At 42.2% G+C, this 26,523-nt stretch overlaps 1 protein-coding gene across 6 annotated transcripts in view; it reads right to left on the reverse strand.

The window, feature by feature from the left end:
• The window catches only part of NSD2 (nuclear receptor binding SET domain protein 2), a 521,650-nt gene that overhangs the window by 438,088 nt on the left and 57,039 nt on the right, over positions 1-26,523 (reverse strand). For all 6 annotated transcript variants that reach the window (XM_033950948.1, XM_033950940.1, XM_033950930.1 and 3 more), the window contains exons 3-4: positions 10,871-11,036; positions 2,347-2,513 (exon numbers count right to left, since the gene is read on the reverse strand). In XM_033950948.1, coding sequence (XP_033806839.1) covers positions 2,347-2,513; positions 10,871-11,036 — 333 coding nt within the window. The remainder of the gene's footprint in view (positions 1-2,346; positions 2,514-10,870; positions 11,037-26,523) is intronic.

The following is a 26,523-nucleotide window of genomic DNA, read 5'->3' on the forward strand; positions in this document are numbered from 1 at the left end:
TGGATCGCTCCGGAGAAGATATCAATGAAGATGCACCCTCAAAGTTGAAGTGAGCCACATTAATGGTCTCTGCTTGGCTGGTATGACTAGACTTAATACCTTAGTGGCCTGAGACCCCTTCCAGGAAGCTGGTGACTTCTTAGCTGGTTTACCTGACAGAGTTATAGCTTGTGACACCAGCATGGAAGCTGGTACCTCGGCTGAGGGTGATGTCTTTGATGTTGATGGCTTGGATGGTGCTGAAAGCACTTGCGATGTACCCATGGTACCAAAGATAAGTCTTTGTTGTAGAAGGTGGTCCTAATAGAGCACTTCTACAAGGTCGAACAGCACGTACACGACTCCACGCGATGGTCCGGGCCCAGGCACTGAATACACCACTTGTCTGGGTCTGTTAAAGAAATGGTGCGCTGGCACCTACCGCACTTCTTGAAGCCAGTTAATGGGCGGGACATGGGAGGGAAAACTGTCTCAGCCAAATCAAAACCTGAAGGCGGAGGCGGAGGCAAAGGCTCCGCCATCAAAAAGGCTTCAGAAAAGAAAAGGAAAAGGTAAACTGTTTTTAAAAAAAATTTATTTAACAAGAAAAAAAAAAGTAAAGAAGAAAAATTTGAAAATCAGAAAACGCGCGAGCGGGATAGCAAAATAAAATGGAGACAGTTTCACACACGACTTCGTAGCTCATCAGAAAACTGAGAAGCTGCGCGCCTACGTCGGGAAGGAAGGCACTCGCGCATGCGCTGTACAGTCAGTCGCAAACTTTCTAAGTTCTTAAAGTGCAAGAGAGCTTTAGCAGCTATCTGTACCAGGGCTCTGTGGATGAGGTCACCCATGTGTGAGAATATGCTGCCTGCTTGTCCTGGGATAAAGAGGTTTTTCAAAAGCTGTGACTGAAATCTCTCTACAGTAAGCTCATGATTATAGTTCAGTACATCATCTCTATCGCACTGAAAATAAATTTGCATGAATGGCTATGTATGCAATTCTCCCAAGCATGTTGTCACGGGCAGGATAGTGCTGAGCCATCTGTAACGCCCCTGTGCCCTAAACTGACCCAGAAAGGGACCTATATTTCTTGCCCAGAAGGTGCCCGGGCATCCCAGACTCACAAGAATGACAGGGATGTGGGTAAAAGTAAAAACTTTCACATTAACAGGAAAGATGTTAGTTGTCAGACCGGACCTTGGGTTGCAGTTTCCCAGGTGAAGGAAAACAGAGCAACATCAAGATCCCTAGAGGCTAATAACCATACTAAATACACAGAAGAAGCACCTGTGAGGAAAAGCAAGCCTTATCAGGGTGTGAAAGGAGAGTGGAGAGGAGAGAGGAACCCAAACCCAGGCAGCAGGCTTGAAAGAGGAAGGACTGGGAGGAAAGCTCCAGCCTTCAGGAAAAAACAGACATAGAAATGTTGGATGCTGCTGAGAGTAATGGGGAGTCCTCATTAGAACAGCTCAAGCCTGAGTGCGCGAGTAATCCACAAAGTGGGCTTGGAGAGGAAGTAACCATAGAGGTACTAATAGCTAAGCAAAAAGGTTGGAAACTGTAACTGTTTTTCTTTCAACTTTAAAAGTGAACTGTTTGTGTACTGTGAGGACTTGCTGTGGCAGTTACCTAGAGTGGGGGAAAGGATTAAAGCATATCTCTCTGCAGTAGGCTGAGGGAAATTGTTCCAGCTGTAGGCTGAGGGAAATTGTTCCAGCTGGGTGATTACTGCTAGCTTCCTTTGCTTTAACCGGCCTCCTTTATCTGATAAACCCATTAAGAACTACAGTTGTGCCCTGCACAAACCTAAGAAGGAGTTAAGCCCTGAAGCTGTTTGTTTTATTTTACATGATAAGCTCTAATGCCTGTCCCTTCTGAGAAAGAGTTGTAAAGCCTTGCTTGCAGAAAAGGGAGAAGGGAGAGACCTCTTCTAAAGCTGTTCCAGTTTGCCCTAGAGACAACGTTTTTTTTTTCACAAACTGTTTGCATTGCAAAGTGATTATTTTGTCCTGTTTGAAGTTGAAATGAAATATTTTGAACTGTAAAGGATTACAGGCATTCTCCACAGCACTATTTGTGATCTAGTTCTGGGGGTTTTTGGCAAGAAAAAAAAAGAAATTGCTGAATTTAAGCCTTAGACCTTTCTGTTATTTGGAGGCTCATGGGAATGAGTAATCACGTGTCCGTCCAGCGGTGTGCACTACGACTGGCGGCACAATGTTCATTGTGAATATCTAAAAAAAAATTCAAAATAGGTGAGAATATCCCAGGAAGGGTTTGGGAACAAATGCTCTAAAAGAAAATATAAAACATTTCTGGATCTTGCCAATAAAATCTCAATGAACTGGAAAATTTGGTCACCTTGTTTTTTTCAGCTTTGGTAGATGCTTGTCTGGCACTTTCCTGGCACAAATGTTCATATTGTTTTTCGCTTTCAAATAGTACCATACTCTTCTCAAAGATCCAAGCTCTTTCTGGGGAATTTCCAAAAAACTGTACATGATACTGGTGAGCATTTTTTCTTTTTCCTGAAATTTTATGAAAATAAGAAAAAAAAATTACATTTAATAAATCTAAAAGCATGGTTAAAATTTCAGAGCAGATTTTATCATCATCTATCTACCTTTTCACCATTAAAGATTTTTGGATACAGCTAACATTAGCAAAGAAAATAAGTAGTATCTTAGTATTCATCACTGTGCTTTAAATATTCATCCTTGCACAGAAATTAATATCTGCTGACATTTAAAAAGATTATGTATTAATCCAATAAGCACATTTCTTAACCAGTTTTCGAGAGAGATGCCATTTTCAAGTCAAATCTTAACATTTACTTCCAGGCAACAAATGGACTAAACACAACAAAACTACTTTATTTTAATATATTTCTGAACGTATAGTTTCCTGAAAGTTGTGATTTATCATGGTGTTTTACTTCATGTAACCGAGTTAAATGTCAAAACAGGTATTTCATGGGAAAAATTATGTTCTTACCTGCTAATTTTCATTCCTTTAGACACAATAGATGAATCCAGAGACTAGTGGAATAGCACACATCTACCAATAGGTGGAGATAGAGAACTGATTTGCAGGTGCGCCTCTTAGATGGAACTTCTCCTGGCCAATTAGTATCATTCTTTGCCCGAGCATCAGCAAGAAATCAAAATGCACCAGTAAAAAAACCTTTTTTCCCATAAACAATGTCAAATTTCAAAAACATGGGCTACTTTATTGGTGACTTGTTTTCATGCAGGACAAAGAAGCAATTCTTTATCTATTCTATAGGATTGAAAACGTTGAAATTTATGGTCACAAAATAGCGATTTTTCCTTATGTTTCAAAATGGACACAATTTAGGTGAAAAAAAATTTTGACTTAACAACCAGTGTTAAGTTTAGGAGCTACCTTCCAACTTCGCTTTCCTTATAAATGTTTCATTACTTAGCAGGCAAATAGATATGTCTTTTATGAACCAGATTAACTGCAATATTTTTTGGACAGCAAGGCTGCCTCAAGGGCCCCAGAATCAACCGTGATATCCATTAACTAGGCAACAAGTAATTAGTACCAACAGATAAGAACATAAGAATTGCCGCTGCTGGGTCAGACCAGTGATTCATCATGCCCAGCAGTCCGCTCACGCGGCGGCCCTCGGGTCAAAGACCGGCGCCCTAACTGAGACTAGCCCTACCTGCATACGCCCTTGTTCACCAGGAACTTGTCTAACTTTGTCTTGAATCCATGGAAGGTGTTTTCCCTTATAACAGACTCCGGAAGAGCGTGCCAGTTTTCCACCACTCTCTGGGTGAAGAAGAACTTCCTTACGTTCGTACGGAATCTATCCCCTTTCAACTTTAGAGAGTGCCCTCTCGTTCTCCCTACCTTGGAGAGGGTGAACAACCTGTCCTTATCTACTAAGTCTATCCCCTTCAGTACCTTGAATGTTTCGATCATCTCCCCTCTCGATCTCCTCTATTCGAGGGAGAAGAGGCCCAGTTTCTCTAATCTTTCGCTGTACAGCAGCTCTTCCAACCCCTTAACCATTTTAGTCGCTCTTCTCTGGACCCTTTCAAGTAGTACCGTGTCCTTCTTCATGTACGGCGACCAGTGTTGGATGCAGTACTCCAGGTGAGAGCGCACCATGGCCCGGTACAGCGGCATGTTAACCTTCTCCGATATGTTTGTGATCCCCTTCTTTATCATTCCTAGCATTCTGTTCGCCCTTTTCACAGCCACCACACATTGTGTGGACGGTTTCATCAACATGTCGATCAGAACTCTCAAGTCCCTTTCCTGGGAGGTCTCTCCAAGTACCGCCCCGGACATCCTGTATTCGTGCATGAGATTTTTGTTACCGACATGCATCATTTTACATTTGTCCACGTTGAACCTCATCTGCCATGTCAATCTCTGTATTTTTCTTCTTGTAATATTTTCTATACTTCAACTTCCCTTGAGAGTGTATGGATTCTCTCCCTCTCATATTGTGGACTACATTCATAGTAACATAAACTGGGAGTGGGAAAAGGAAAGTTTCTTTTTCCCCTCCTTTTTGTTTTCTTTGTATATTATTTCTTTGTTATGCAAATTGTATTTCCTTTTTCAAAGTTTTTGTTCTTTGATGTAAAATAAACTATAAACAAATAAAAAATTTCAAAAACATTCAAACTTAAACCAACTACCAACCGTAACAGGCAACATGAATCCCCTGTGAGGAAAAGCAGAAAGCCAGAAAGGGTGAGTCTCTGGATTCATCTGCTGTGTCTAAAGGAAAGAAAATTAGCATGTAAGAACATAATTTTTCTTTCCTTAGCAACAGCAGCAGATGAATCCAGAGACTAGTAGAATGTAGCAAAGTAGTCCAAAAGAAGCCTCTGCCTGCGCTGCCACATCCAATCGGTAATGCTTAGAAAATGTGTTTAGGACGACCATGTCGCTGCTCTACAAACCTCCTTCAAGGAGAATCCCCTGGACTCAGCCCATGAAGTGGCCACCGCTCTGGTCGAGTGAGCATGTAGATCCTCCGGTAACTGCTTCCCTGCCAACAAATAAGCAGAATTAATAGCCTCTCTGATCCATTGGGCTACCGACGCCTTGGACGCCGCCATACCTTTATTGCACTTGTCAGGCTGGCATCCGTAGTGACCACTATCCAGTCCGGGGACACAAGCAACATTCCCCAGAATAGATTGGAACTGCTCAGGCACCAATCCATGCTTAGAGAGGCTTAAGAGGTTCACAGTTGACAATTGTAATCCTGAAACACCAGCGACCACCTGGATAAGAGAGACTGCTGATAGTGGCCTCATGTGAAAGTGAGCCCAAGGCACCACTTCCAAAGTCGCTACCATGGATCCGAGAACCTGCACGTAATCCAATACCCTCAGTCTCAGAACTCAGAGGAGAAGGCTAACCTAAGGCTGCAACTTGTCACTCCTGTCCTTGGGCAGAAAACTCTCCCCATAGCCATGTCAAATTAGACTCCCAGATGCTCCAACGATTGAGAGGCAATGAGAAAACTGTTTGGGGAAATTGAAGATCCAACCTAGAGATTGAAGAGCAGAAATCACCCTCTGGATCACCCTTAAACTCTCTTGATGGGAAGACGCTCAGATTAATCAATCACCCAAGTAAGGATGAACCGAAATCCCCTCCTTCCGAAGAAAGGCTGCAGCCACCACCATGCTGTGGCGAGGCTGAAGGGCATAGCCCGAAACTGATAATGTTGCTTGAGAACTGTAAGTTTGTTTCCTTGAGATCGAGCGCTGTAAGGAATTTGCCTGGTTGAACTGATGCAATGACAGATCTCATTGTCTCCATCCGGAAGTGCCTGACATTGAGAAACTGATTGACCTTCTTGAGATCCAGAACGGGTCTGACTGACCCCCTTTCTTGGGCACCACAAAATAAATGGAATACCTTCCCTGGCCCCTTTGTTCTGGGGGAACAGGAACTACCACCCTGAGCTCCAGCAGTACCTCGAGAGTGCTTTGTATCGAATCCCGCTTAGCCGCCCCCAAGCATGGAGACACCAAGAAAGAATCTGCGATGGGAGAGAATTCTAACTTGTAACTTTCTAGAATAATATCCAAGACCCACTGATCTGAAGTTATCTTGGCCCACTCCACAAAGAAGAAAGACTGTTGTCCACCCCCCAATAGAATCGGCGGAGGGAGCCGACACCCCATCATTGTGAAGCATGCAAAGTCTGGGGATGGGCTGGCTGAGAGCCCGAAGGTTTGGCAGGACGAAAGGAATTCTGCAGAAACTTCGGCTTGGAATTGTAAGAAACTGTGTGCAGCACAGAAAGAGACCTTACCAGATTTATACCAAAAACGGGAAGGTGGAGCCTTAAAGTAACCTTTAGGCTTATCTTCCAGACAGACTTTAAAAGGAAGCTGCACCAGAAGTAACTTGGAAGCAGCATCCACTGCCCAATGGCGTAGCCATAACGCTCTCCGGGAACCCACTGTTTAGCCCTGGCACGAAAGGTATAGTTTAAGGCATACGTCAAATATGTCAAGCCTGTCTCCACACCCATGAATTCGGGAGGAACAACAACCCTGGACTCCACCATCCCATCCAAAGCATATTGAATCCACTGAAGACAAGCAAGGGCTGCATAGAAACTGCACATAGCAGCCTGCAATGTCAAAGCCGTGACCTCAAAGGACAATTTCATGGAGGTTTCTAGCTTCCTATCCTGGGTATCTTTTAGCACCACTCTCCCCTCTACTTGCAAAGTAATCTTTTTGGTAACTGCAGCTATCAGAGCATCCACCTTAGGAAACCAAAATTTATCCAGCTCGTCCTTAGCCACTGTCTCATGGCCTATGCTACCCGGAGCCCCACTGAGCCAAAATTAGCTCCTGCATGGCTTCATGGACAGGAAATGTCTTCGGAGGCTCTCCTGTGCCAGCCATGAGGGGGTTGGCCGCCACAGGCAACTGTGGCTGAGCTTGAGCGATACGAAGACTTTGTAAGCACCTTATAAATGAAAGCGGGTAATTTCTTCCAATGGAATAGACGAAGCAATATGGGCTCATCCGATTCACTAACCAGAACTTCCCCCAACTCAAATTCCTGTACATCAACACTAGCCAAGGTCCCTGGGAGAGAAAGAGACAAGTCTGAGCCCACCAAAGGGTATTCCCCAGCAGTGGAGCCCACTCCGTGGAGTTTGGTCCCCTGCTGACTCAGCCCGGAGCCAATCTGAGGCTGAGAAGGCCTGATCAAAGCCCAATAAAGTGGTCCTAGGCTGCCCAGATTTGGAACTTTGCAGCTAAAAGGCCTTATGAAGTAAGAGGGACAAACTCCAGAGAAAACGACCTGGTCAGTGCTTCTAACTGCAAGGCAGACTCGTCTGACATTCCCAGCAACGAATCTGAAATACCAATCGCGTTGTCCGTGATCTCAACCCCAGGAGAAGAGTTCCAGGAAATCACGGGCACAGCCAAGCACGAAGGGGAGTGGGAACATGCGCTATTCAAAGACTAGGGGACACTCGAAGTTACAGGGAGATACTTTTAAAACCAAAAGGAGGAAACATTTTTTTCATTCAAGAGAATAGTTAAGCTAGTTGTGGGCTAGATGGATATTCACCTTAATTGGTTTATTTGATTTTGACAGTGTATTAATTGCTTTGGAATCCATATCTTAATTATGTTTATGTTGATGTAATATGATGAAAATATTTCAATAAATATGAATAAACATAAAAAAAGAGAATAGTTAAGCTATTTTTTCACCCAAGAGAATAGCCAAGCTCTGGAACGCACTGCCAGAGGTTGTGGTAAGAGCAGATAGCGTAGCTGGTTTTAAGAACGTTTTGGACAATTTCCTGGAGAAAAAGTCTATATTGAGAAAGACAAGGGGAAAGCCATTGCTTGCCCTGGATGAGTAGTATGGAATGTTGCTCCTTGGGTTTTAGCCAGGTACTTGTGACATTGATTGGCTACTGTGAAAACAGGCTACTGGGCTTGATAGACCATTGGTTTGACCCAGTAAGACTATTCTTATGTTCTTATCTGCCTGCTGGAGATACTAATTGGCCACAAGACGTTCCATCCAAGAAGAGTATCTGCAAATCAGTTCTCTATCTCCACCTGTTGGTAGATGTGTGCTAACCCGTCTCTGGATTCATCTTCTGCTGTTGCTAAGGAATTATTATTTAGATTTCACTCAAGCCTTTTTTTAATGAGAGCTTAATGAGTTTTCACATTCAGGTAGCTTCCTATCCCTAAAAGGGAATTAAAATATACAAAGTCTGTTTAATGTCATTTTAATTTAAAATGGAATGTAAATACTTTGCTTTGAGAAAAATATTTCAGAGTGGATTGCATAGAATTGATCAAATTACAGTATTATTTTACACCTTTCAAACATGTGCTTTATTTTATTTATCCAGTCTTATATGTATGTATGCATAGCCTTTCCTACAATCCAATGCCCTTTACAGTATACAAACTATTTTCAACTGATGTGTCTCAGGACCAGTGAAAGCAGGGAATCGATTGAGAGTGCAGGGGCATCAGAAGTGCAATGGCAACAGATGCAGCCATACAAGCCTCAACATCTTCTATTAATCTGTTCTGAGTTATGGTCCACCGACTGATGAGAGCACTCCGTTTGAGAGACTGCAATCTGATGTCTCGAGGAAATTCAAGAAGATGATTTGAACTCTGATGGTTGAGCTCTCAACGTGGATCTGCACCAGTCAGTCGAAGACCTATGTTTGGAAGACCAGGCCTCGTACCTTGATAGTCGATGTTGATTCCTGCTACAAGCCCCGATGTCGAGGCAATGTCGATCTCCGCCTTGATGCCGATCTCCGCTTCGAGCCCCAATGCCAAGATGATGTCAATCTCCATTGTGAACTCGATGTGTAGAACGCCTCTTCAAGGAGTGACGCTCCGTTGACGGTGACTCAGATTTGCGATTGACTCGACTTGAAGAAGAGGATCGACATCGAGGCCGCTGTGAGGACTTTGCACCTTCCTTTGAAGCAGCACAATGCACAGACTGGTCTACTGACATAGGTGCCAATGAGAAAATAGTTTTAGTGAATTCCTTCTGGACGATGTTGACTATCATCTGAGTCAAATCAGGTACCGATAACGCTGATACAGCCAGTTCGATGGTACCACGGTGTGCTCCAACGAGGATGACCTCAAAGATGAGGCACCTCGAATCATGGAAGCAATCCACTTAAACCAGGGGTGTCCAATGTCGGTCCTCGAGGGTCGCAGTCCAGTCGGGTTTTCAGGATTTCCCCAATGAATATACATGAGGTCTATTTGCATGCACTGCTTTCATTGTATGCTAATAGATCTCATGCATATTCATTGGGGAAATCCTGAAAACCCGACTGGACTGCGGCCCTCGAGAACCGACATTGGACACCCCTGACTTAAACAGTCTCTTAGTGGCCAGCATGACTTCACTCGATGCCTGAATGGCCAGAGACTCCGACTGGGAAGCTGGTGGCTCTTAGCTAACTTACCTGGAGTTGGTGACAACAATGTCAACATCGAGACATGGGGAGACGAAGATGACTTCGATGTGGGAGCCTTCCCTGAGGACGATGTCTTGGTTGAAATCACCCTCACCAATGTCAAGATTGAAGCCGGTGAAGACTTCTCTGGTGTATGCTCCATGCCAAAGATTTTCTCCTGCTGGGCCTGCCGGTTTTTCAGAGACTGCTTCTGTAAGGTAGCACAGCAGACACAGGATCCAGGACGATGATCTTGCCCCAGGCACTGTATGCATCACTTATGCAGGTCAGTAAACACGTTGACACCGGGTGCACTTCTTAAAACCAGAAACCGGTCGGGACATCGAGGGAAAAATGGCCTCAGCCAAATCGAAGCCCAAAGGCTGAGGCTGCAGAGTAGGCCCCGCCATCAAAAAACAACGGGACGAAAAAACTTACTTTAAAAAAAAAAACAAACGAAAAAAAACCTCACGCGATTGAACAACTCGAGCTCTCCTTTTCTGTTGAGAGATTGTCTTCGGTGCTGTAACTTCCACTGAGCTAATTACGGCACCCTTCAGAGTGAACCTAGTAGGCTGCCGTTGGCCTCCGAAGCACATTTCCTCTACCGCGGTCCCGACCCTTCTCTGATATCAGGGGCGGGACCGCGGCAAAGGCAACATGCTTCGGAAGCCAAAGGCAGCCTGCTAGGTTCACTCTGCAGGCTGCCGTAATTAGCTCAGCAGCGGTTACAGCGCCGAAGACGACCTCTCTCGCTGGGTGCAGGAAGCAGCTTGGAGGTAAGGACCCTCCACCCCGCCCATCACGAGCCTAATTAGCTTTAAAGGGGGGAATCCGGAGGCGCTGTGTGGGAACCAAGAAAACAGCTGAGCGCTCAGATGCTAGGGAGAGCCGTATTTGGCGCGGGCTTTTAAAAAGGTACAGCAAGGTGGGGTGTTTTAAAAAAAAAAGTATCTTCGTTGCATAAGATGCACCGACATTTCCACCCACTTTTGGGTGGGAAAAAAGTACATATTATAGAGCGAAAAATACGGTATATTGAGTATCTCCCCAAGCCCCATTCTTCTTGTGGTACGGGCTCTATGGCTCCTAGAGCTATGAGCCTCTGAATCGTCGCACAAACCTGGGCCACTTTTTCGAGCTTCTCTGCTATTTCTGTGGCCCTTATCTACTGATGTCATCATTTCAAATTCCAGTCCACAGATTAGAATTGCTGAACAAAAAGTCTGTCTAAAGTTTGAAATCAGTCAGGAGGATCCTCAATGGTTTTTCTATGATTGGCCTTGCATGTAATTATAGTTACAGCACTTAACAGATGAAACATTTCTGTTATAAAATGAATACACTTTAGCAAACCTACCTTAAGAGTTGTTTTTTAAAATATTTATTTACCTTTCAGTTTTGAATGGCTATGTAGAACTGGATCAGATGAAATCATACATGGCCACCAAGGATAACCAGAGACCTTTGACCACACCAGCTCTCCCACAATGTATTTGAATATAGGTTCCTCCTGGTCTTCGACAGCATTCGATACTGAATCTTTATTAGTCAATGTCTTTAAGAGAAGAAAAAAAAAAACTGTTCTAAACATTCTTTTAAGATACAATATTACAATAAAACCTCCTATTCAACATATATATGCACTTTCAGAGTACAAAAAGCTGTTTTATATAACATCACTTCCCCCAATTTGTCTTTGTTTATATTGTAAATTAATTTGGCACAGGGTTTTGGTATTTTTGTACACCACCTAGAAGGCTTGATTAGGCGGTATAAGAAATTTTAAATAAACTTGAAACTTGATCAGTTAATATGTAATACAATACAGTAGAATCTCAGTTATCCAGACCCATGGGGATTGGTGGATGCTGGATAACTGTCGTTTTTGGTTGCTTGAGAGTTACTGTAAAAATAAGTTTGCTCTCGCTTCCCACCTCACTTTATCATCCCCCCACCTCCACTTGTAAGTACAGTATTTGTTCTTCCCTTCTTTCTCTCCCTCTTTCTCCCCCATTCCCGAAGCAGTAGAGCCGAACCCGACAACCCTCTATTCCCGAAGCAGTTGAGCGATGCAGACAAGCCCCTTGCTCTCTCCCTCTGTTCCCGAAGCAGCAGAGCGTCCTGACATACCCCTCTCCCCTCCCTCCTTCACCTGAAGCTGTAGCGGCAGCCGTTAAGCAGAGGAAGTGCTAGAAAACAGGCTGCTTCTGGCCAGTCCTGGCAGGGCCTTTCGTCTTTCACTTCACTTCTGATGCGGCAGAGGAAAGGCCCTGCCTGGGCTGGCTGGAAGCTGTTTACCGGAGTGTTCTCTGTTCACAGGCTGCTGCTACAGCTTCGTGTGAATGAGGGAGGGAGGCAGGGGGGTTTGTCAGGATACTCTGCTGTTTCAGGAATGGAGGGAGGGAGGGGGAATTGTCACTTTGGACATTGTCTAAGGAGAGAGGGAGACAATTTTTTTTATTTTTTTTTTGCCAGTTGGTTAAGTGTCAGTTAATTGAATACTGGTTAATTGAGATTCTATTGCATTCCTGTTTGCCTGCATAATCCTCAATCTACATCTCTCTCCATTTTTAAACAGATCCAACATAATCATTTATTTAGATTTAGTTTATGCTGGTTCACAATCAGCCTGGATAAAAGTCAATGATATATTTTATTTATATTTAAATCAAGATTTTTTTTTTAAATAAAATGCTTTTGAGGAAAAATCTATCTAAAGATAGTTTATATTTTAATACTTTATAGTCAAAAAGTTAATCATCATAAAATAAGGATTCTTTTTAATTATGTAGCATGAGGCTGTATATTCATGCAATGTTTAACTTTTTTGGTAAGTCTTGACAGGTGGAGAAATATCCACAATGATCCTGTTCTATGTGGTTGTATAACAATAGAAGAAGAGAATGTCTTTCTTACAGAAACAACCAATACCTACCTTAAAAGAGTTGTTTTTAAATATTTATTTACCTTTCAGTTTTGAATGGCTATGTAGAACGTTGATGCGACATGTTTGTAATATGCAGTTTAATTTTATATGTTAAGTATGCAATTGGTACAGTGTGTTTTTGTATTGTATTGATTTGTACAATGAATGTTAACATCCTATTTTGTATGTTCATAGGTAATGCCCTGGATAAAGGCAGGGGAGAAATAAATAAAACAAACAAAACGCATATACCGCAGAATACTTACAGGAAGTATCATCAAAAGCTATTATAAAATGTGAACAAAAATTCAAATGTCTAGTAAAGAGTTAAGTCACAGACAATGTTGCAAATGTATCCAATATGAGAAGAAATGTAGACGAACATGAAGAGAATACCAAGCTAACAATAACATATGCTTGCAGTGCTCATTTCCTGAACCTGCTAGCCATACTTTAGTGTCCCAAAAATAAAGAATATTAAAATTGCTAAATACTTCCATAGCAATCATTTTGCAGCAGCAGCTCTAAAAAGAATGGGTGGAACCAAGCTAATGCTTGCACAAGATGTTAGATGGAACTCTGTAGTGGACTATTTTGAGCAATACATCAATAAACCACAGTTATTTACCATAACAGGTGTTATCCAGGGACAGCAGGAAGATATTCTCAACATATGGGTGACATCATCCATGGAGCCCCGATGCAGACAGCCTCGCATGCAGACTTGCTTGAAGAACTTTTAGAAAGTTTGCGACTGACGCACCGCGCATACTCGAGTGCCTTCCCGCCCGTAGGGCGCGCGACTCCTCAGCCTCTCCTCAGTTCAGATAGCTAGCTAAGAAGCCAACCAGGGGAGGTGGGTGGGTTGTGAGAATATCTGCTTGCTGTCCCTGGATAACACCTACGGTAAGCAACTGTGCTTTATCCCAGGACAAGCAGGCAGAATATTCTTATCATATGGGTGACCTCCAAGCTAACCAGAATGGGATGGTGGGAGTATTGGCAATTCAGGAGAATACATTTTTTAATACTGCCTGGCCAAAGTGGCCATCCCATCTGGATAAAGAATCCAGATAATAATGAGAGGTGAATGTATGAACCGAGGACCAAGTGGCAGCTTTGCAGATTTCCTCAATAGGAGTAGATCTAAAGAAAGCTACAGATGCCGCCATGGCTCTAACTTTATGGGCTGTGACTCAACCCTCTAGATGCAGTCCAGCCTGAACATAGCAGAAAGAGATTCAAGCAGCCAACCAGTTGGAGATTGTGCACTTGGAAACTGGATGTCCCAACTTATTTGGATCAAAGGACACAAAGCTGAGGCAAAGATCTCTGTGGCTTAGTTCTTTGAAAGTAGAAAACCAAAGCACGCTTACATTTCACAGTATGAAGAGCTTCTTTCTCCGAGATGAGAATGAGGCTTTGGAAAATACATTGGAAGAACAATGGATTGATTGATATGAAATTCTGAAATCACTTTAGGTAAGAATTTAGGATGAGTACGTAGGACCATCTTGTCATGATGGAATACTGTGAAGGGTGGGTCCGCTACTAAAGCTTGTAGCTCACTCACTTTGCGAGCAGACGTGAGAGCAATGAGAAAAACCACTTCCAAGAAAGATATTTCAGATGAGCCGAAGACATTGGTTCAAATGGAGGCTTCATCAATTGAGCATGAACAGCATTAAGATCCAAAACTACTGGAGTGGTTTGAGAGGTGGCTTCACATTGAAAAGTCCTTTCATAAATCTGGAAACCACAGGCTGATGGAAAGCAGCAATTGCACTGAGATAGAGTCGAATGGATGTGGATTTGAGGCCTGATTGAGATAAATGCAACAGGTAATACAAAACTGAAGACAAAGAGGTAGATTGTGTCTCCTTGTGATGAATGGTGCACTAAGCAGAAAATCTAGTCCATTTCTGGTTGTAACATCGCCTAGTGGTAGGCTTTCTAGAAGCCTCTAAAATATCCTTGACAGATTGAGAGAACTGGAAATTTGCAGTTATGTTGAAAGGTAACAAGCTGTCAAGTGTAGAGACTGCATGTTGGGATGAAGCGGAGACCCCTAACTCTGTGTAAGCAGAGATGGAAAAACTGGTAGAAGAATTGGCTCCCTGCTGCTGAGTTTGAACCATGGTTGTCTGGGCTACCGAGGAGCTATCAGAATCATGGTGGCATGTTCCTGTTTGAGTTTGACGAGTGTCTTGAGAATGAGAGGAAATGGAGGCAGTTTGTAGTTGTGGGGAGATGCAAAGAGATCTATCTGAGGAGTTCCCCACTGAGAAAAAATGTGATGCAGAGGCGAGAAATTGAGTGTCCATTCATGAGATTGTAGAAGACGACTCAATTTGTTTGCCATACATTTTCCTCTCCTTGAATATAGACCGCTTTTAGAAAGGTGTTGTGAAGGATTGCCCAATTCCACACCTTTTGAGCTTCCTGGCAGAGGGAGAGATCGTGTTCCTCCCTGCTTGTTGACATAGTACATGGCGACTTGATTGTCTGTCCGAATGAGGACTACTTGATTGTGATGAAGATGCTGAAAAGCTTTGAGAGCATTGAAGATCATTCCGAGTTCCAACAGATTTATGTGAGATTGACGATCTGTCTTGGACTAATGGACTTGAGTATGGAGACCATCGAGATGAGCCCCCCAAGCGTAGGTTGAAGAATCTGTCATGAGGACCTTCTGATGAGGGGGGCATTTGAAACAGTAAACCTCTGGACAGATTGGAAGAGAGCATCCACCAATGGAGAGACTGTCTCAACGAAGGAGTCACTGTAATGTGCTGAGAGGTGGGTAGAAAGCCTGTGCCCACTGAGATGCCAGGGTCCACTGAGGAATTCTGATGTGAAGTCTGGCAAAAGGAATCACTTAAACTGTAGAGGCCATGTGACCAAGCAGAACCATCATGTGTCTCGCTGAGAGTGAAGTGAGGGATGATACTTTTTGACAAAGTTGAATGAGAGTATCCTGACACTGTTGAGGAAGGAATGCTCTGAGTTGCACATGTCTAGTACAGCTCCAATTAACTGTAGAGTCTGAGAGGGCTGTAGCTGGGATTTTGGAAAGTTTATTTCGAACCCCAAACTTTGAAGGAACCAAACAGTCGCTACAATACCCCCCTGAGATGTTGAATCTTTGATGAGCCAATCGTCCAGGTACGGGAAAATCTGAAAACCGTGTTTGCGCAGAGCTGCTGCTGCTGCTGCTACTACTACTAGATACTTGGTGAAAACTTTGGGATATGATGCCAGGCTGAAGGGTAGCACTCTGTACTGAAATTTGTACCAAAATCTGAAAAACTTGCGAGAGGCTGGATGAATGGGGATGTGAGTGTAAGCCTCTTTGAGATCCAGAGAGCACAACCAATCATTGTGATCTAGAAGGGGATACAAGGATGCTAGAGACAGCATCCGAACTTTTACTCTGACAAGAAATTTGTTGAGAGCTCTGAGATCCAAAATAGGTCGCAGATCTCCTGTCTTCTTCAGGACAAAGAAGTAACAAAGAAGCAGCAGGGAGAAATCGTTGTGGTGGTTTGGGAGGTAGGGAAAGAATCGGGGAAGTAGAAAAATCGGCGCAATGGCTTGGGGAGGGCAGGGGGAGAGAGAAAAAGAAAGGCATAAATAAAGAGGGGGCAGGGGAAGAGAGAACGAAAGAGACAGAAAGAAAAGGGGAGGGGCAGAAAGAAAGAAATTTTGGATTTACAGTCAGAAGAAGGAAGTGCAACCAGAGACTCATGAAATCACCAGACAAAAAGGTATGAAAAATAATTTTATTTTCAATTTAGTTATCAAAATGTGTCCGTTTTGAGAATTATATCTGCCGTTATATTTTGCACTATGGCCCACTTTTTACTAAACCGTAATAGTAGTTTTTAGCGCAGGGACCCTATGAGTGTCGAGAGCAACGCGGGCGCATCAACGCAGCTCCCTGCGCTAAAAACCGTTATCGTGGTTTAGTAAAAGGGAAGAGGGTATATTTGTCTATTTTTGTATAGTTGTTACTGAGGTGACATTGCATATTTTAAAGTCATCTGCCTTGACCTCCGAATACAAATAATAATTAACATTTTCTCTGCGTAGAGTGTGCTTTGTGTTTTTTAAAATTTTATTGTTGGTAGATCATTTTGACTTGGTCATTTTAAAAAGTAGCTCGCCAGCTAAAAAAGTGTGGGCACCCCTGCTATACTGTCTTGAAGAAAGATTTGGCCTCTGAAAGCTAATTGAAAACTGGATTAGTCCCAAAAATTAATATTTTCTTATTTCTCATTATTTGTTTTATTTGTTTGTTAATTTGTAAAGTGGTGATTGTTATGTAGCAATTTTTTTCAAATTTACATCTACTGTCTTTATATTTTGCACAATATTAGAGGATGTGTCACTGTTTCTGTGGTGTTGCATTGAATGCAGAGTCTGGTTTCTTGGTTCAGTTTAACTTTTGTCTACATAGTTCTATTTTTAGTTTGTGATTATTCCATATTGGGCGAGGGTGTATCTGTCTGTGTGTATGAAAAGGACATGGCTTTCTGTTAGCAATGACTGTACAGGATCAATTGGCTGTGCAGGATCTGGCTTGTTTAGTTTTACAATGCTTGTGTTGGTGTTGTAGTGCTCACTGCAAAGTTTAAGATGCTGCCTTTTCCTAGGTGCACCCTTGTTGTGTGACTCATGGATTATTACTAAAAATATATTTTTTATATAGAGGAGGGGGTTGTTAAAAAATGATCAGCACTGGCTGTCTTATATACTATTTATTTATTTATTTAGATTTTTATCCCGTCCTCCCAGTAGCTCAAAACGGTCTACAAGCAAACATTCACAGTGGAGCATATTTGGACAATACAGAGACTATACAGGAGTTGAATTTTAGTTGAAGAAGAGGGTCTTTACTGCTCTTCAGAAGGTCATCAATGAGTTCCGTAGTCTGATTTGAGGGGGGAGTTGGTTCCAGAGTTGGGGGATGAAGTGGCTGTATGAGCGTTTACAGGCAGTTTCCGACAGGAGGGATCTTTCTAGGGGAATGCATAGGAGTTTCTCCATTTCTGAACAGAGGGGGCAGGTGGGGGTATACAGGCTAGCTTGGATTTTATGTAGGTAGGGATGGTGGCGTAAATTATTTTATGTGCTATTACCAGGGCCTTGAATGCACAGCGTTGGTTAATTGGAAGCCAGTGTTCAGCGCGGAGGGCTGGGGAGATGGGATTGTGGTAGTTGAGGTTGTGTAGGAGGCAGATTACAGCATTTTGTACCCGCTGCAGGCTTTTGAGATCTTTTTTGGCTACTCCATTGAATAGGGAATTGCAGTAATCCATCCTGAACAGGACATAGGCGTAGAGGAGTTGGGCTAGGTCAGGTATGGAAATGTAGGGTTTGATCCTTCTCAGTTGGTGGAGGTAGTAGAAGGAGGTGGAGACTACTTGAGATATGTGGGTGGACAGGGTCAGGTTGCCGTCTAACATTACTCCTAGGCTGCGCACTTGGTCTGCTGCGGTTAGTAAGGTGGAGTCCCAAAATAGTGTTGGACGTGTGTATTTGGTACTTTTTTCCCTAATCCATAAAAGTTCGGTCTTGGAGGCGTTCAGCTGAAGTTTGCTGTTTGTCATCCAGAGAGGCAGTGTTGGAGGGTTGGCAATTTGGGATGGTCGGTTTTAATAATCCTATTCTAACTTTACTGTTGATGTAGGTGTGGTTCCACTCCCACCCCACCCCCACACACTATAAAGAATTAAATTAAAGTTGTATTAACATCAAGCAGCTTTCAAATGATATAAGCAAATAAAAATAAAATATTTTTAATACATTGCTAATTATTACCTACTTCTTTACCTAAACCGTTTTGCCCTAGCTCTCACTTTGCACTACACTTCCCCATCCGTATTCGCGAATTCCGTATCTACGGATTCGCTTATTTGTGGTTTTAAACCAAACAATGCATTTTCATTTTCAGGCTATTTTAAGCCCTGTAAGCCCCCCCTTAAGCCTTACCTGGTGGTCTAGCAGGTTTTTGGGGCAGGAGCGATCTTCCCACGCTCCTGCTCCATGCAGATCGCTCACAGGAAATGGCTTGAGAGACTACAGGAGCTCAAGGCAGCCATTTCCTGTGACCGATCTGCACGGGGCAGGAGCATGGAAAGATCGCTCCTGCCTGAAAATCCGCTAAACCACCAGGTAAGGCTTAAGGGGGGCTTTCAGGGCTTAAAATAGCCGGGGGAAGCGGGGGCTAGGGGCAGAACCGGTCTGAATATTGTTCACGGTTTTTTAATATTCACAGGCCGGCTCTGCCCCTAACTCCCACGAATACGGAAGGGAAAGTGTACAGCAAAAAAAGTAGCAGATAAAGATCACACAGGTCTCCTTCAAGGCTCAGTAATACCTCTCCATAAATTACGTGGAAGAGGTCTGGAAGTGGGGATTGCATCTATTTCATATCCTCAGTAAGACCTCAGGAAGGAACCTAGTGATCAAAACATTATTAGAGGTGCTGTAGAGCCATTTCTTATATGACTGGATGAGCTATAGTTACCATATAATGCCTCAATGTCCCAGGAAGGGCCCCCCGACCTAAAGGAACCCAATCCCAGACCCTATCCACCCCCTTATATCCCTTGAGGATGGATACCAAGAACCCCAAAACTCATACTCAACAGGAACCACAAAACCCCCACTCTAACTCTCCTCCCCCCCTCCTCACCCATCGCATCATACACACCGCCAACCACTCGTCCCCAAGCACACCCCTCACCCCAGTCAACAAGCTCAACAACACCCGCTCCAAAGGATGAATCAAGGCCACCGTCCACCCAACACAGCCTGGGCCGCTTAGGAGTAGAGAGAGGCCCCGGGCACCCTTAATAAACAAGAAAGCCCCACAAAACCAAGAGCATTGAGACCGCTGAAAGTAAAAAGCACAGAAGCTGAGCAGCACCCCAGTCAAAGACAGAAGTCCAACCAAGGCCCCAGCCAAATCCAAGAAGGAGTCCCAAGTTGTAGTCGAGCCAGAAGAATGAGGAGCTCCGAAGACAGAAATCCAGCAAAAGTCCAGGGACACCGCGGCATCTGGAAGCACAAGATCCGAGCAGCGCCACCATCAAAGACAGAGCCGCACCGGGCCATCCAAGGACCTAACAGAAATCCAAGAAGGAGACCAGAGTTGCACCCACGCCAGAAGAAAGAGTGTCTCTGAAGACCGGCAGCCATCAAGCCGGACCAGCAGTAGAGGAGATCACACCAGCGGCACTAGTAGAAGGCAGGTCCACATTCCACGCATCCAACATGTTCTGCGCCTCCGCTACGGTAGAACAAAACTGAGTAGTGCCATTGTGATGAACCCGCAACCTCGCAGGGTAGAGAAGGGCGAAGCGAACATGGCGGGCCGCCAATGTAGAGCACACCGGAACAAATGCTCGCCGTTGCTGAGCCACTTTTGTAGAATAGTCCTGAAAACAGAGCACCCTGCCGTTTTGATAGGTGAGAGCGCGCTCGCCCCGAGCCGCCTGAAGAATAGTCTGTTTGTGAGCATAGTTCAAGATCTTTGCTATTACCACCCGTGGCCGGGCCTGATGAGCTGAACTGAGACCCAGGCGATGCGCCCTCTCGATACGAAGCGGGCCGAGATCCGCAGGAATGGTAACGGAGGCAGCTAACCAGGCTTCCAGCGTGCCTCTCAAGTCCCGCTCCGCTACAGCCTCTGGAAATCCGATAAAACGCAAATTGGACCGGCGTGATCTATTTTCCAGGTCCTCAATGCGATCCTCGAGAGCAGAGATAAGGCGCTGATGTGTTGTCTGGACATCCTCCACGTGCTGCAGTCTATCCTCCACATCGCTCACCCGCTGCCGGAACGCCGCCGTCTCCTGGCCCATAGCATCCAGCGAAGCTTGGACCACCGCCAGCTTGTGATCCAACGGCAGGAGCTTTTGTTCCAACACGAGCTCCATCGCCGCCGTAACTCCGGCCGTGATTTCAGCTATCCAAGCCGGCCCCCCCCGTAGCTGCTCCAGGGCTCGGCGGCGCCGCCATCCTGACTTCCCCCTGCTTGCCGCAGTCCTTTTCTCTGCGGGCCGACTTCAGCGACATGCCACCGCAAAAAGCGGCCCGAAACTCGCCCACAGTGTCCGGAGGGGGGGGGGGAGATATCTGAGGGTCCGGTCCGAAGGCTCAAAAGCATCTATCGCTATTTTAACTAGAGAATCGATCTCCATTTTAAGTTGTTCAGTAGGATTCATCTGTAAAGGTGCATAGTATATTTGGTCAAAAATTTGTCTTTCTACCTCAGAAATATATAACAGACGATCCATAATGACAATCCCACCCCCTTTATCGGCAGGTTTAATGACAATGTCAGTATTCCCTTTTAATTCTTTGATAGCAGATAGTTCTGTTTTTGAAAGATTAAAAAACATTTTCTTTTTGTGCTCTTTTTCTAAAATGGCAATATCATGAGCCACACATGATTGAAATGCTTCAATAAGTGGGTCTATAGGGCCCGGAGGAAACCAATTTGATTCAGGTTTAAGAACCGACATGTCTGTATAAGATGGACCATTTTTTCAAGAGATCGATTCTCTAGTTAAAATAGCGAAAGATGCAGGATATATAACTATGAAAGAGAGTTCTTTTTTGACTGTTGATTATCCCACCATTCCCACCATTTATATGTTACCAAAGATACATAAATCTAACACTAATCCTCCAGGTCGCCCTATCATTTCTGGAAATGGTTCCATCTTAGAACCTTTGTCAAAATTTGTAGATTTTTTTCTAAGACCATTCATTCCATGTATTACATCATATATTAGAGATTCTTCACATATGATTAATATTATTGATGAATATGAAGGTTTGTTGAGCGATATTATATTAGTTACCATGGATATCGAATCACTATATACAAATATTCCACAACTGTCTGCATTAGAAATTATTGAAAGGACACTTAGAAAAAGAGAGACACAGAAAAGGATACCCAATCATTTTATACTAACATTAGCAAGCATAGCATTGACGAACAATTATTTCTGTTTTCAAGGCCAATTTTTTCAACAGATCAAAGGTACGGCCATGGGATCATCCATGGCTCCGGACATTGCCAATCTCTACGTCGCGGATTTTGAGGAAGTCTTTTTACAAACACATCCTTTTCAGAACAATGTGGTGTTATATAAAAGATATATTGATGACATTTTTATATTGTGGAGGGGAACAAGTGAAGAACTTAATAATTTTCATCAATGGTTGAATACGTGTGATGAAAATCTGAGATTTAAGATGGAATATAATAGAGAATCCATTTCTTTTTTGGATATGAGAATTTTTAAAACGGTTTATGGATTAAAAACTACCATCTTTAGAAAAGATACTGATAGGAATTCCTATCTGCATTTTACAAGCTTCCACAACAGGAGTCTTAAAAAGAACCTTCCTTTTTCACAATTTTTAAGATTACGCAGACTTTGTACAGACATTGAAGAATTTGAGAAACAGGCTCCGGCAATGCGATACAATTTTATAGCCAGGGGATATCCGGAAAAGTGTGTTGATGAATGTTATCGAAAAGCACTAACGAAACATAGAGATGATCTATTATATCAAGTTGCTGTCAGATCAAAACCCGAACTGGTGTGTACTCTCAGGTTTTCATACCTTTCTAGTGATATACAGAATATCATTAGAAAAAATTGGCATATTCTACAGCCTCATGCTTGTTTCGAAAGGATTAAGCCAGTAATAGCATATTCAAGAAATAGAAATTTAAGGGATATTTTAGTACCATCTGCTCTACCAGAATCTCCAGCTGTCAATAATGGTCCTGTTGGACACATACCGTGCGGACATTGTTCTGTGTGTAAGCACAGTATGACGGTAGTTAGTTATGAACATCCAGTGACTGGGTGTAAAATAAATTTAAAAGAATATAGTGATTGCAGACATCACAAGTGATCTATGCTATCATTTGTCCTTGTAATAAATGGTATATTGGGAAAACAAAACGTATGATTAAAACTAGATTAATTGAACATAGAAGTTGTATTAGTAGAAAGGTACAATCTGCACCGATCGTTGACCATTGGTATGATAAAGGACACTGCATTGCAGATTTGAAGTTTTTTGTCTTAAGAGTTGTTAAGACCAGGTGGAGAGGTGGTAATCCTGATAATTTCCTTATAAGGGAGGAACAACGTTTTATACATAATTTTAATACCATCAGTCCACAAGGTCTTAACATCGATTTAGATTTGAGATCTTGTATGTGAGCCTTTATGTTTTCCATTAATGTAGACTTTCACCGTTGTTTATACACATATTTTTTCACATATTTTTATATTTTTTATTTTTCATTTCTCAGATCTATTCCTTTTTTAGACCATTTTTTATTTTTTATTTTATTATATATTTTTCATATATTTTATTTTTTTATTATTTTTTATTGCTGTTTTGCTGGTTTTTTTTATAAATTTTTTAAATACCCGTTCCTTTGAGTATTGTTCATGTTTGGATTCGATTGATTTTTATTTGTTCAATCTTTTTTCGTGCTCACTTTTCTTCCTTCGAGGGTTTTACTTACATCATGTCTGGTTATACTTTGTTTCTTTTTGTTCATTTGCATTTTATATTCCTTGATATACACTTTTTTTCATATATATTTTTTTCATATTTTTTGCTTTACGCTCTTCTTTCCGTCTCTCTTCAGCCACTGATGACGTCATCACGTTCCCTACGTCATCACGTTCCCTACCGCTTCTTTATTTACAGCGTTTTTGCGACCTGTTCATTTTCCGGTTTTTACTTTAGAGCAAGTATTGACACGACGGCGTTCTGGTAAGCGTTCTTTTTATTTTTGATTATTTATTTTTGCTTCTTGATTTTTAGTATCTATCGGGCTGTGGCACGACATTTTTCATGTTTCATTTTACTGCACGGTTCAACTAGTGGCACATTTTCACTTTGTCACTGGTTGTTTTTTAATTTTTAATTATCATTTATTTTTCATTTCACTAGCCTTTTTTGTCTCTCTTTGATATATAGTATTTTCAGTTGGTGTACAATTTCTATTTTAGATATATACAGTATTCTAAAGTGGTCCATACTCGTGGTTATTTATACCCAAAGATCTCCAAGGTATTGCAGTGTTCTTATATCTCATTCATTTTATTTAGTATGCTTTAGTGATCTTTATATTCACTTTTTTAACGTTGCTATTGGTTTATTTTCAAGTATACTTTGGGTCATTGGTTCAACATTTTCATAATATGTGCTTAAATTTTATACTGTACATCGTCTCTAGTGTTTAGATATACTTTTTGCTTTGTGTTTATCGACTATATAGTGTTTAGACATATTGATTGTTTTTTGCTTATTGATTATATATGTTTTTTCTAGTAATAATATATATTTATTCCTAGTGGCAATACATATATTTTTTTGCTCTATTGATAACAATACATTGACTCCTATGGATGATACATTGATTGCTTTTTAGTCACCTTATTTTTCATTTTTTATTGATATATAATTTTCCTAGTAATATTATATTGATTTCTATTAATAATATATTGATTTCTATTAATAATATATAGAATATCTATATTGTTTTGTTGTGATATCTAAACTATGTTCGCTTTTAAATTTATATGATATTTTGTTGTTATGGTTGGTTTAAATTTATATGATATTTATATGATAAATTTATACGATATTAGTCATTTTTATTTCTTATGTTCGGTTCATTAAAGAATATGTTGTTTTGCATTGTTTAAAGAAACTTTTACATGTAATTTGCTGTTTCTTTTTAATATTTTGAATGTTTTTAAATGTTTTTACTACTATATACTTTTATTTTATTATTATAGTGTTTATATGTTTCTATATGTTTTTATATGATTTTATACATTACCTATAGACTCCTGACGCAGGCCGTAGGGCTGAAACATGTACATGTCGGGTCGAGTATTTTTGGAAGAATAAAGAATAACCTGATTATCCAGATGAGTTGAAAGACACCTTTATTTGTTGCACCTTTTCTTATTGGACAATTCCACTTGTTTTTACTATTCTGTTTCCTGTGGATTTGTTTCCCCTGTGTTTTGCGCGCCAACGATGATACTTAACATAGTGCCGGTACAGACTTTGCTCAAAAGTTCTTCTATGAAAGAATAAATTTAAGATACTAAGCAAAAAAATCTGCATAGAGAAACAATACAAACTACTAGAATTTTCCAAAAGCTGTGGTTAAAAAAACACCTAATCCTATTGCACTGGAGAGAGGGGTGGCTGTTTTAGTTTTTTCAGCTTTTGGAAATTTCTAGTAGTTTGTATTGTTTCTCTATGCTGATTTTTTGCTTAGTATCTTAAATTTATTCTTTCATAGAAGAACTTTTGAGCAAAGTTTGTACCGGCACTATGTTAAGTTTCATCGTTGGGCCATCAAGATAAGTGCTTGGTTTATCTTACATTATAGTAACCCTCAATATAAAGCTGCCGGCTTTAACTTGCTCTTCAGAGATTAGAGAAATTTTGAATCACAATATTTAAACACTATTATATATTGCATTATAAAAAAAGTATTTTAAATAATCACACAGGGGTTTTGGACCGGTGATGAAAACCTAACCCCAATTGGTTATAACTTTATTGATTATAATCTAGGGGTTTTTTGAGGTCCTTTTTCCTCTGTTTTAAATACATTATATGTAATATTGAGTGTTCCACATACACTTGTTGATCTAAGATCATTCTTGGACACTTAACTGAGTTTCCACTTATTTTTCAGTACCTAGCATATGTGACATCCGAGGCCCATCATCTGTATGAAATAACATGATTTTTAGTAACCAATCCACACATCACACAAGAGTGTAACTAGGAAAAGGCAGCATCTTACATACTGCAGTGAGCAGTACATCAATACACCCAAAACTAAACAAGCCAGACTACTACAGATCAGTCCTACACAGTCAATCCTAACTAAAAACCATGTCTTTCGAACACACAGAACACAGAAAACACCTTCGCCTAGCATGGAATATGTAATCACAAACTAACCCCTTTCCTTTTTACAAAACTGTAATGTGGTTTGTAGCCATGGTGGTAACAGCTCAGACTCTCATAGAATTCTGAGCAATTACCACCATGGCCGGTGCTAAAAAAACGCTCTACAGTTTTGTAAAAGGGGGGGGGGGATAAAATAGAAAAACGTACACAAAGATTAAATTGAACCACCAAGAAGCTGGACTCTGCATACAATGCAACACCACAGAAACAGCGATGCATCTCCCCTAAAGTAAAAAAATAAATAAATATAATTTTTTTCTACATTGTCTTCTCTGGTTTCTACTTTCCTCATAGTCTTGTCACTCTCTTCCTTCCATCCACTGTCTACCCTCTCTCTGCCCCTTCTATATGGCATCTTCTCTCCTTGAATTCCCCTTCCATCTCTCCCTTCACCCCTATTATTCTGGCATCCATCTTCTTCCCTTCTACAATGGTCTGGCATCTCTCTCCTCTTCTTCCCTTCCCTCTCCCACACCCCCATGGTCTGGCATGTCACTCTCTCCTCTACCTTCCCCCCACTTCCATCAGCATCTGCCCCCTTTCTTTCCCTCTAATCCAATTCCATCCAGTATCCTTCCCCCTTATGTCTCTCTCTCTCCTTTCCCTGCACACCAATTCCATCAGCATCTGCCCCCTTTCTCTCCCTCCACCACCCTTCCATACCACCCTGACCCTTTTTTCTTCCTCCACCACCCTTCTATGCTCCTCTCTCCCTCCAAACCAGCAAGGTCCCATGATGACTGCTTCTGTTGCCTCTGGAAGATGTAAGTGACGTTGGAGGGGTGGGTAGGCAGGGAGGGAGTTCCGCAAGGTTCCGCAATGACTGCAGCTGCCGGACCACCCCTTCCAACGTCACTTATTTCCGGAGGCAGAGGCAGCAAATGCAGTCATTGCACTTCAGTGCGGCTGCCGACTCTGCTTCGGAATAAGTATGGCAGCCGCACTGAGGTGCAGGTGCCATTTAGAGCAGCTCGGAAGGTTCTGGATCCAGCCGGCAGAGTACCCCCCTAGGGCTGGCATCCGGGGCGGTCTTCCACTGTATGAGGGGACAAAAAAT

This window comes from Geotrypetes seraphini, chromosome 1 (assembly GCF_902459505.1).
Source record: "Geotrypetes seraphini chromosome 1, aGeoSer1.1, whole genome shotgun sequence".
Lineage (NCBI taxonomy): Eukaryota > Metazoa > Chordata > Amphibia > Gymnophiona > Dermophiidae > Geotrypetes > Geotrypetes seraphini.